Consider the following 11,819-nt stretch of genomic DNA (forward strand, 5'->3'; position numbering starts at 1 on the left):
CGGGGGGCCGCGGAAGGGCGGGGGGGGGGGGTGAGGGAGGAGGAGGCTGGGCCGGGCCCGCGCTCCCCAGCCTCAACCGGCTCGTCTGTGCCCGCAGCGTTCGTGGCGGCCTACGCGGTGTACTCGTGGGGCACGGAGGAGAACGAGCGCCTGAAGAGGAAGAACCCGGCGGACTACGCGAATGACCAGTGAACGCAGCCCTTGCGCATGGGGTGGCCCCTGCAATAAAGTCACGACCTGACCTGCGCCTCCTGTGCTGCTCGTAGTCCTGCCGGCTGCACGTCCCTTCATATGGGGAACTGGGGCAGCAGGGTCCACTGCTGCTCCCCTGATTCCCTGGGGCCTGGGCCATGCCCCCCTGTGGCTGGATCTGCTGCTTGACTGGAGGGTCCTGCCCCTTCTCCTGTGCAAGTGGGCTGGGGTCCAGCCCCATCCTTGCACCTCACATGGCTGGGTTGCCCCCTCTACCTGGTGGGATTGATTTCCTCCCCCCACATCTGCCTGCTGGGTTGGGTTTGGCCCACCAGCCGCATCCAGCTTGTGGATGGCTGGCCTTCAGGGCGAAAAGGCTGGGCACCCCTGGCTGCTGAAACCAAACTTCTTGCTTAAGAGCATTTGGTGGTGATGGCTGCTTCAAGGAGCCTGTTCCAGACACTTGAGAGCAAGCAGGGCGCTGTCTGTCTTGGCATGTGGACCACATGACACAGTGGCCGGAAGGCAAGTTCCAGCGCCCCAATAATCAGCCACTGAGATTCTTCTTGTTTCTGCTCATTGGCACTTTTTCATGCTGCTGCAAGTGAGGAAAAAGCTCAAACTAGTTGCAGCTGCACATCTTCCTGCTAGATTGCAGCAACTGTGTTTGGAGATTAAATAACTTGGGTCCCACAAAAAGCTCTTGTGTGGGTTAAACCAGAATAAGTCATCTCGGCCAGTGAGCTTAAAGTGAAGGTAGCATTTGGTTAAGGGTGGGGGGAAAGGTTATAGTAACTAACAGGTCCTTGTCCTCATGTTCAGGAAGAAAGGTATGAGGATTGTGCTGATCTAGACCACATGTGCTGTTCAGTCCCGGAAAGGTACTTTGTCTTCATAGACCAGCAGTGCTCAAGGTTTCCATCCTGCAGGCCCGATGAGTGGCATGGGGCTCATCTGCAGGCCGGATTGGGCCCTACACTGCCTCAACCCAGCCCCATGCATTAGGTGCGGGTTCTGCGTTGGGGGTAGGCCCTGTGCCACCCTGTCTGCTCAATCAAGTGTGCAGGGCCACAGCTGACTTGGGGGGAGGGGGGACCTGTAGATCCATGGGGAAGCCCCCCTCCCAGGCTGAATAACCCAGGGGCTGGGGGTTTAGCACTTATCATGGACAAAGAAGGTTCTCACAAGATTAAGTGATAGATAAATTCCTGTTTTATGGTATATATGTTAAAGCTGGACTTGTGTACAAAGTTTGCTGCTTTCCAGGCTTTTTCACTGCCGGGTCATCAGTCTTTAAAAAGTAACCAGAACATATTGTTTCTCATCTCTGTCCACGGTAGTTGAACATTTAGCTTTAGCATTCTTGGCAAAAGGGCTTTACATGTTCAGGACAATGAACTTGGTTCCAGTTTCGGGACTCTTTGTCATCCATCCCCCCCGGTCTCTGTTCTCGGCTAAAATCAGCCTCTTACAGATGGTAAAGTGACTAAGACTAACCTTAGCTGCTGAGAGTGCTCTCCCTAAGGAAACTGAATGTCAGTTCTTGCCTTTGGAATCACTGGGGAGAGGTATTTAGCTGTAATAGTCTGAAGTCAGGCAGACAGCAGGGTAGATGCGTCTAAAAGACTAACTAAATGATGAACCTTGTGTCCCCAGGGCTGAAACAAAGCTATGGATATGGGCAGGGTGTTTTTTTGCCTTTTTTTTTTTTTTTCTTCTTTTTTATATATGTGAAGCTCAAGGAAACCTAGGTGAAACTGAGTCGTTTGCTTCCTTATTTAATTAATCTGCTGAGAGCTAAGGTAATCTCTTAAGAGTTTGGCATTTAGTATAGCCTTGGCTCAAGGGGTTTGTACAGTCCCTTTCGGCTTCTGCTATGAGGGAGAAAAGTTGCATCTGGTAGAAACAGGATTTCAGTGCTAAGCCACCATGTCAGCTAATGCTGCTTCCTGTGTCATTAATCTTGTGCTCAGGTAACCTAATTCGGGGGTGGAGGGGGATCAAGTCTAGGGACTTGAAACAGTCTCAAACCATAGGGACAAAAAGAACAGGCAACAGCAGCTGGGGAAGAAAGTGTCAGAACTCTTCAAAGGCAGATTTTAAACTAGGATCAGGTGACTAGGACAGTAGGAGGAAGCCCTTAAGGCTATAATAATAAGACTGAGTAATAGCAGCATCTGCAGTACTTACAAGGTCTGTTATTAGTGAAAACACAAGCTGTTTCTGTAATGCTTCAGCAGCCTAGAGGATCTTGCTTCCCCCTTCCATCTTAAGTTTCAGAATGACAGGCTTGGTTGGCCTTTTACAAGCACAATGGAGGAAAAGGTATAAAATATCCTTTTCAAGCAGCACTTCATAAAGTGACTTTGAGCTCCTAGTGGTCCCTCTTCAAATCTGGCCTTGGGCTAGCTCCACAAAGAGCTTTGGTGTGGAGGGACAGACCATGTGTGTGATCTTACCATTCAGCTGTACTGTTATGTAGCACCAGGTTGTATAAGCATATTCCAAGAGCAAGTCCTGAACATGAGAGCAGAGGAGGATTGCATAGCTTGCGAGTCCCACCAGGGCTTGGGGCTTGGTACAACTTCCATTCATGTCCAGCGGAAGGAGGTTTACTGGTGAACTTGGGGAGCTTCAGGGTTAAGCAGCACTAAAAACACTAGTTTTGAGGCTCTAGATCTAGAACACAAACCCAAGTCCCAGAATCCTTCCTGTTTCTGGCCCAATGCACCCTGCCACCCTATTTGCCCTCTTACATTTGCTCTGTTGGCTCTTGGGTTTTATTTTCTGGGTGCATTTCTGAGGCCTGCAGAGACGGCTTTGTTCAAATTGCTGTGCATCCTGCCCAGCTCTCTCTATTAGGGTCCTTTTATACCAATTCTCTTGTGGCAGAGCAGAGGGAGTAGTGAGGCTGCTGTTAATTGCAGGGTGTAACTAAAGAACAAGTAGGTTACTATCATGACTGACACACCAGCACATCCTCCTGACTTTGTAAACAGGAAGCTGATGCTTCCCGAGAAGGGATGAACAGCAAATGGTGTGATGAAGGCAAAAAGCAACTTGCACAGGACACAAATACTAACATGAAGATGACAACTGCTCTTCCAAACCCCAAGCTCCATCCACACCCAAAACACTGGAGTTCAGCTGCTGCTCTCTGTTCAGAACAGCTGGTAAGTAACCAACTACTTGGGTTCCTCAGAATTAAGACAAATAGTAGTCAGACGGGACAACAGTCATAGAGCTGCTATAAGCAGAAGTAACTGCTTTGGGTATAACCACATCTGACCTGCCCTAATTGCCAGCTGATCCCCACTACAGTAGGCCCAGACAAGGACAGTACAAGAGATTTAATTTTTGCTTTCAAGAAAAGGATATAGCAGGAAGTAAAGACGTGGCAGCCAAAGGGCACTGACCTTTTTTTTTTTAAATAAAGCCACCTTGTGGCAGAATGTTCACATGGAGCAAGGTACAGTGGTTTCTACTAAACCTCAGCAACATTAGGATAAAAGGCACTTATCAGTATAGCACCAGGCCTACAACGTGGCATTATTTTAATCAAGTTGCTCCTTCTCTACTGGCACTCCTGAAGTTCCTCCATATTAAGCTATTAGGGAAGCCTAGGTCAAGGCTATCTACTTTCCATGCTAGAGCTTTTTACATGTATTATATAGTTTTGTACAATAGCATCCAGCCCACAAAAACTGAGACCTGTTTGTGTACACTGTGCTGTCTTGAACCCTCATTGTTCCTAAAATCAGGACCAGGGAATGGGTTAAAGGTTTCCTTCACACAAGTTTGTAGTCTCTTAAGTCAGTTGTCACCAACCAGGTGATTTTGCAGAGCCCCTGACTGTCGATCTCAGTGGGGGGGTGCTGGCCCCCTAGACAGAGAGACTGTCAGAGGCTCTGCAGTTGGGAGTGGCAAGAAACATGGAACACAATCCAGGAGCGGCAGCATGTGTAAGCAATGGGACACACATGGGTGGACTGAGCTGCACCTGCTGCTGCTAGGGCTGGACCAGGCAAGTGGGGCAATCCCCCTTTGTGCCTGCTGCTACCAGGAGAGTGGAGCCCCAGCCAAACCAGGGGAGAGTCAGAGCCTAGGCAAACTGGCCGGGGGGGGTCCCTGTCACGGCACACACCCTGGCAGGGGCGGGGCACATGCCCTCCTGATCTGTGCACAAGGTAGCTGCTGCTGCGTGCTAGACTTTGCGCCTTACCGGGGTGCATGCAGCAGTGAGAGGTGCCCCCATGTACCTGCACACTTTACCTGGGCTCTGACTTCTCCTGGCCCAGCCAGGGTCCCACTTGTGCCTCTTCTCCTTCCCCCAACAGATTGATGTGCGGGGTGGTGCAGGGCAGTAGATCCTGGATTACCCTTTACTTCAAAAAATTATTTTCACCTTTAGAAAGGCTGGAGACAACTGCTCTAAATCCTACATTTTAATACATCTACCTCCTGCCTACCTGGATTGCACCTGGGAGCCAAACTGTTGCACACACAGATGTTTACTGCTAAGCTAAGAGCACACAAGCGAACTATCATTCTGGAGGAGGGCATGCACTTTTCTGACTTGTCCTTCTGCCTCCAACATGGATTTTTAAAAGGAAAAAAGGGGAAGAAATGTGAATTTCACTATTTCCTTTCCTCCCTGTTGTAGAGCCGCCTCCCATCAGACAAAAAAAGGCTCAGCAGTCTGACTTGCTTCCTGCACACTGCTAATCACCTTACCAAAGGGAACTGTACTTGGCTCCCTTCCAGAGTAGACTTGGGATACAGCAATGAGTGGGGGCAGGAATATTCTCCCAGCATCACCTTTTTAATGGGTCTTTTGTACAACTCATGGGGACACCCCACCATCTGAAGTGTTAGTTCAAGAAAGGGAGGTTGTGGAAGGGAAGAGAAGACCAGGCTATTTAGACCTCCCTCAGCTTTCAGTCTCAGCCAAGTACCACATTCAAATATGGTAGAAATCAATCCATCTAGCTCATCAAAGCAGGCCCCATGGAGCATTTTTTTTCAGAGTACTTATAAGTAAAGAACTCCCTGAGTAGGAAGTGAGAGACCTTGCTGGCCCTTGAGCAGATAACTCTCTTCTACTCTTTTGAAAAGCAGCTTTACAGAAATCATGTTTGAACTAAAAGTTGGGTTGACTGCAGGTCAAAGCCATCCTTATACAATTGCCTCTAACAAATTAACTCTCTCTGCTCTTAAGCTCATTGCAACACTTAGCTGTAGGGGGTGGGATACAGTGCAAGTAACAATTCCTTTTCTTAGTATGCCCACAAAATCAAACTCCTGCAAACTCCCCTCACATTAAACATGTATAATTCTGCACTATAATTCAGGGATCTGAAGCACAAACACTTTAGAATATTGAGGGGAGGAATACTTCTTGGTACTAATGGGGAAGCTAGTGTGTCTTATTTCATCCATGGGGAGACAGACTTGGTTCAAGATTTCATATAAGAGAAGCAAAACTCAATGACTTCCTGCCCAAACTACTTTACCTCTCAAAGGAAAGGAGATATCCAGTAAAGAGCTTCCTGAGCAGATAACCCTCTTTTATTCCTCTGAAAAGCAGATTTCTGTAAAGCTGCTTTTCAAAGCTGTAGAAGAGGGTTATCTGCTCAGGAGCCAGCAAGGCCTCCTACTTTCTCAGCTCAGGGAGCTCTTAACCTGTGTGGGCTTTGAATTTGAGAGGCAAGTAATCTTGGAGTTGCCCTCAACTGGACTTTAACTTATAAATTACATCTCCAAAAAACTGCTTTAAAAATCAAAACGAGGAATAATTACTTGCCAAACTTGCAGGCTCTATTGGAGTGCTAATGCCTCCATGCTACATTCAGCTGCTCTCGCACTGTGTTATTAAGTTGCAGAACACTGTGCCCCCAATATGGGCTTGTTCATCATCATACAGTAAACTAGTGGACACCCAACTGCATGCTACAGTGAGTCTTACATCAGGCACGTTACACCACACTCTACTCCCAGGGTTACCTGTACCAGAATCCTGGACAATCCTAACGCTGCCAGCGCACTGGGACATATTCCACCCACCAAAAGCTCAGCTTCCCTCAAGACGCCCAATATGGTCCACCCTTTCAAAACCCAACTTTTCCTTAGTTAGTGGCAGGAGGAATGGTCAGCACAAGCACCGATCAATCACCACATTATCTCTGACCCTACAGACAATCAACCAAGGTTTAACTGCCCATTATTGGGCATTTCTCAACTGGTTTCAAACTTGACATGGTCACTGTGCCTCAAACCTATACCAATGAGGCCTTCACAGTGTCAACAAATGCTTGTGGACAAGTACAAACCATGCCCTACATGGTTGACTTGTGTCCATTTACAGTGCTACCTGGTGGCCTTCAAGCTCTTCACACTGGTGATGACACTGCCTTAAGATGGCTGAAACATGCCAAATCCGCATATGCTAAATAAGTAAGTTTAAGGAACCCAAAGCTGCAAGTGCCACAGCCTGTGGAAGTAAACCTTCTTTGATTCCTACTATAGTCATACATGGCCAACTACCCTTTGGCTACAGGTACACTGTGGAATACTGGGAACCCTCTGAGACTGAAAAAAAGGGAACAATTAGCACACCTGGTAAGCTGAACATACAAAGTACGTGTCAGAAAAGTAAACAGATAGATGGATAAGGCCTTGAACTAGATAACTTCGGTAGACATTAACTTATTAAATCTCCCATTTCAAGATGGACTTTGTCCCTTTAACCACTGAGTGCTGATACAGCAATAGGGGAAGGGAGTATAAAAGTCTAACTGGAAGCTGGAGTAATTTTATTCAGGACTCCAGAACCGTCAGAAACTCCTCTGGCAAGCAAGAGCCGATCCAAAGATGCACTGGCTGAAAGTTATAGCAGTCATGCTGCTTTGTTCAGCCTTCCTGAGCCAGGTAAGAACAAAACAGGAGGAAACAAACATTTAAGCTATTGAATGCAAATGGTCAGGCAGTTACTGACATGAAAGCGTGAGTGATTACGTGTACAAAATGACTGCAGTATTTAGAGCTAACAGCAGCATATCTGTTACTTCAACAACTGAAATAGCATAAGCTAGTAGTGTCAAGGCAGTAGAATAACTCTATTTTCTTCAGCTCACATGCTGACATTGTGAATTTAGGCAAGTATTGTAGTCTGTCTGTCTGCGTTTCCAGCCCTAGAAAGCAAGGGTGCTGCCTCCTTTCCCGAACTGCTAAGACACTTAGCTATCTTTTAACTAGTGCTTTACAAAGATGCCAAATGATTATACCTTCAGTAAGAATCATTATTTTGTAATGGCTGTTGACTGTGTCTTTGAAGACTGTTAGGTGCTGGCCTAGTTAGATGTTGGAACAAAATGCTCCAGGGGAACATGGAATGTAGCTGCTGTTCCTTTCATGAGAGTTGCACTCCATTTGTTTCAGATACACTGTGCATCCTTGCATCAGCCAAACCCTCAACTAAAGAGGCAAAGAAGGATGACACCTTTCTGGAGAGGGGTCTCCTCCCTCAGACCCATTGGAGCCTCCTGCAAGGATGACGCTGAATGTGTCACAATGCTATGCAGGTAACTTTCACGTTCCTCATTTGCAAAAGTACAGGAATGCTGCCCCCGCCCTGCTGTGCAAGGGGACCTCCCACCGTGTTACAGTACTCGAGAAATTAAATTCATTCTTTACAGAAAGGATGATCACAAAGGGTTTAGTCATCTTTCCAAATCAGGGCAAACGCTGTGCAGCACCATGGTGGCCCAGGTGAGGCATGCAGATGAAAAGGACCTGGCAGGGTCTTTTTGGTTTGTGCTGCGAAGATGTTATTGAAAAGGCACAAGTAGTGGAATCTAGGAGGACAGACTTAACTGCCTGCTTTCAGGCCTTAAAATATGTCCCCCTTAAGATAACACTGTCCCTTTGAAAACATATGCTTATTAAAAGCACTCCCTCAACAGAGCAGGCCTACTCTACTGAGACGTGAGGAAGGGTTATGAAATCCAAAGCAAACATGGATTAGCCCAAGCTGACACCAACTGCTGGATGGACTATATTTCCAACTCCTGTTTCTTCCATTTACATCAACCCCTTCCTCCCCAATAAACACAAGTTATACTGTGTTAACTGAAGGCTGATTTACACAAGAGAGCTGAGACTACCAGCCATACAGCCAGTACTCTTCTTCTGCCTTGAAAAAGAGGACACAGTGCTGACAGCACATCGACTTCCTTACTAGGCAACAAATAGACATGCCTTTAATGTAAGAAATAGTATTCAAGTTCCTGTTTTAACACGCATTTAAGAAAGGTCACTGTAGGTTAGTGACCACTTGCCTCAGAAAGGTAAGAGCAGTAGAGATGCAAACAGATGGGAGTTGCATTGTGTTAAACCTTTTAGCATTGCCTATCGCTCAACTGCTGTGGTAATGTGTTTTGGAGCCAGCATGTCATTTGCTAAAGATCACATGCACATATAAAGTCAGACTGAAGCTGGTTGTTTCATCTGGAGAGAAACTGAGTTCAGGCCATCAGTTTTTGGAATACATATTTGAAAGAGACCTCTTATAAGCCTCCATACCAATGACAGTCACCAACAGTGTGCTTTCAAGAAGAGAAGAACAGTAAGATTTGGGAATTACTGAAAGCACAACAGGTTTACTTTATATTCAAGTTAATATTAAATGAGTAGGGCTATATGCACTGCACTGTGATATCTAGATAACTGTCAATTTGGATCTTAACCTGATACTGTGTCTTTGCAGGAAGAACCACTGTTCCTTAAGAATTTCCCGGGAATGATCTGTCACTGAGAAGAAAACATTGCTTTTACCTCCGATGAGACCCCACTCGGCATGTGAAATATTTATTAAACTGCCCTGAGTTAGGACATTGACTTATGTAATGGCATATATTTAGTATTTGTGCCAGAACAAATGAGGAACTTCAGGACGACTAAGTGCATACACTGGACAGAGCTGCACCACTCCCAAGCATGCCTGAAGATGAGTCTTGGGCCAAGCTCAGTAAAAGACTTTGCATCTCAGGTTTTCATATTGTTTGTATTATACATATTTTTATGCAAATTAAAATTTTGTGTTTAGCAAACAAACTCGCTTTGTCATGCATTCAAAAAAATGTCACACTGTGGGTACGTGTTGAGGCATTTCAAATGGAGGGTGTGGATGTGAAGCCGAACTATGGGCTAATGCCCTTTAGTTTAAGCATGTGCATGAAGTAATCAAGGACACAGGTTGTAGCCATGTTGGTCTAAGCACACAGGCAGACAAGGTTCTTTGGGTGAATCTCATCTCTTTTATTAGACCAATTGTTGGACAAATTTTCCTTTGAAAGCTTTTGGGTATAAATACCCTTTGTCAGGCTGAGGAAGCATCTGTAGTTGGTGTGTGCTCTTCCTGGATGGAAGGAATAGTAAAGAAGTCAGAGGCTGGGGTGGCATGTAAGAAAGTCAGCCAGTGCATATGAGTCTCTGGCTTCTTTACTAGTCATTCCATCTAGGAAGAGCACACACCAACTGCAGAGACTTCCTCAGCCTGACGAAGGGTATTTATACCCAGAAGCTTGCAAAGAAGAATTTGTCCAACTATCTGAGTTGGTCTAATAAAAGATACCAGATTTACCTGAAGTAATCAAGTGCATAAAGTAATCCAACCCCTGATGAATACAACCAAGTAACCCTTCTGAAAAGGAAAGCGAGCAAACTATTAAACAAGAATCTCAAAATAATACAGCCAATTCCATCAATACTCCAGCAGTTCCAATGGTTTTGGAAGAGAGAACCTAGTTCAGGGGTGGGCAATTATTTTGGGTGGAGGGCCGCTTATCAAGTTTTGGCAAGCCATCGAGGGCTGCATAGGTAGCCCTGTCTCTTGACAGGTGCCCTACAGCTGGGAACCATCTGGTGCTGGCCAGTGGGCAGGGAAATGGCTGCAACAGGCAGGGGGAAGGGTCTGCTAGCAGGCACACAGAGTGCAATGACAGCTGGGCAGGAGCACAGGGCACACACCAGTGCACTGGTTAAGCATGGGGCTGGGCTGCACTGCTTAAGCAGGGAGAGGGGGGAGCCAGCCTGGCTCCATAGGGCTCCTGCAGCCTGCTCTGGGCCCCACCGGTACTGACCCCGCACTCCCACCAGCTGTTGCTGCACTCTGCAAACCCACTTGCTGCCCCTCCCCCCCGCCTGCCACAGCCATTTCCCTACTCTCCCCCGGCTGCTACACTCCAGCACCACATGGTTCCCAGATGCAGTGCTGGGACCACAGAAGCCAGCTCAGCCAATCCTGAGGACTGAGGCAATTGTCCATGATCTTCCACCACCCCTCCTCCTTACCTGTATTTCCCTTGGTGCAGGGAGGCTGGAGTCTCCAGAAGCCCCTGCTAGGCAGAGGCTGCAGCGGAGGTGGGGCTAGAGGGGTGCAGGGCCAGGCCTAAACAGCTGGAACAGCATGTTCGTTCTGCCACCAGCTCCCTCTGGGTCCTACTGCACCTGGCTCCTGTTATCTTTGACAGGCAGCCAGGGGCAGATTAATAGAGTCATAGACGCTAGGGTCGGAGGGACCTCAACAGATCATTGAGTCCAACCCCCTGCCCAGGCAGTGAAGAGTGCTGGGGTCAGATGGCCCCAGCCAGATGCCTATCCAGCCTTCTCTTAAAGACCCCCAAGGTAGGGGACAGCACCATCTCCCTTGGAAGCTCATTCCAAATTTTCATCACCCTTACTGTGAAGTTTTTTCCTGATATCTAGCCTAAATCTGCTCTCTGTCAGTTTGTGACCATTGTTCCTTGTTACCAGAAGAGGCACCCTGGTGAACAGAGCACCTCCGATCCCTTGCTGTGTCCCCCTAATGAATTTGTAGGTGGCCACAAGATCACCTCTCAGCCTTCTCTTGCTGAAGAGGTCCAGGTTCCTCAGTCTCTCTTCATAGGGCTGTCCTGTAAGCCCCTAACCATATGAGTGGCCTCCTCTGGACCCTCCCAAGTCTATCAACATGCTTCTTGAAGTACAGCGCCCAAAACTGGAAGCAGTACTCCAACTGCAGTCTGACCAATGCTGCATAGAGAAGCACCTCCTTGGATTTATCTGTCATGTATCTGTTGATGCATGATAAAGTGCAGTTAGCTTTGCTGATGGTTTCGTCACACTAACGACTCATGTTTATCTTGGAGTCCACTATGACTCAGAGATCCCTTTCCACTTCTGTGCTGCTGAGGGTCACTTCCCAGCTAGTAGGTGTGCTGGATATTTTTGTGCCCTAGGTGCAGCACTCTGCACTTGTCCTTGTTGTACCACAGCCTACTGTGTACTGCCCACTTTTCTAACCTGTCCAGGTCTGCCTGCAATCGTTCCCTACCCTCTAGAGTGTGCACTTCACCCCACAATTTAGTATCATCCACAAACTCGGACAGAGTACACTTCACAGCCACATCCAAGTCACAGATGAAGATATTGAAGTACAGGTCCAAGGACCGAACCCTGAGGGACTCCACTACCCCCACCCTTCCAGATCAATACCAACCCATCTACCACCACTCTCTGGGTGCAACTGCTAAGCCAGTTTGCCACTGTGTAAACATGTGTCACAGCCTCTCAATTTATTTATGAGAACA

General features: G+C 47.3%; 1 protein-coding gene and 1 long non-coding RNA gene across 3 annotated transcripts in view; both read left to right on the top strand.

The window, feature by feature from the left end:
• LOC109289982 (cytochrome b-c1 complex subunit 8) overlaps positions 1-241 on the top strand; it is a 704-nt gene extending 463 nt beyond the window's left edge. The window contains exon 3 of the mRNA XM_019506345.1: positions 99-241. Within this exon, the coding sequence (XP_019361890.1) occupies positions 99-192 (94 nt within the window). The 3' untranslated portion in view covers positions 193-241. The remainder of the gene's footprint in view (positions 1-98) is intronic.
• Positions 242-586: 345 nt separating this feature from the next.
• Positions 587-6,822, top strand: LOC109289984. Of its 2 annotated transcripts, XR_002095477.1 has the most exons (3): positions 587-2,831; positions 2,863-3,365; positions 6,069-6,822. It is a non-coding gene; the product is annotated as an uncharacterized LOC109289984 (long non-coding RNA). The 2 variants fall into 2 exon arrangements; XR_002095476.1 differs by lacking the exon at positions 6,069-6,822 and having other exon boundaries at positions 2,863-3,610.
• Positions 6,823-11,819: the final 4,997 nt, after the last annotated feature.

The sequence above is a fragment of the Gavialis gangeticus genome, unplaced genomic scaffold (genome assembly GCF_001723915.1).
Source record: "Gavialis gangeticus isolate Ggan-Ray unplaced genomic scaffold, GavGan_comp1, whole genome shotgun sequence".
Lineage (NCBI taxonomy): Eukaryota > Metazoa > Chordata > Crocodylia > Gavialidae > Gavialis > Gavialis gangeticus.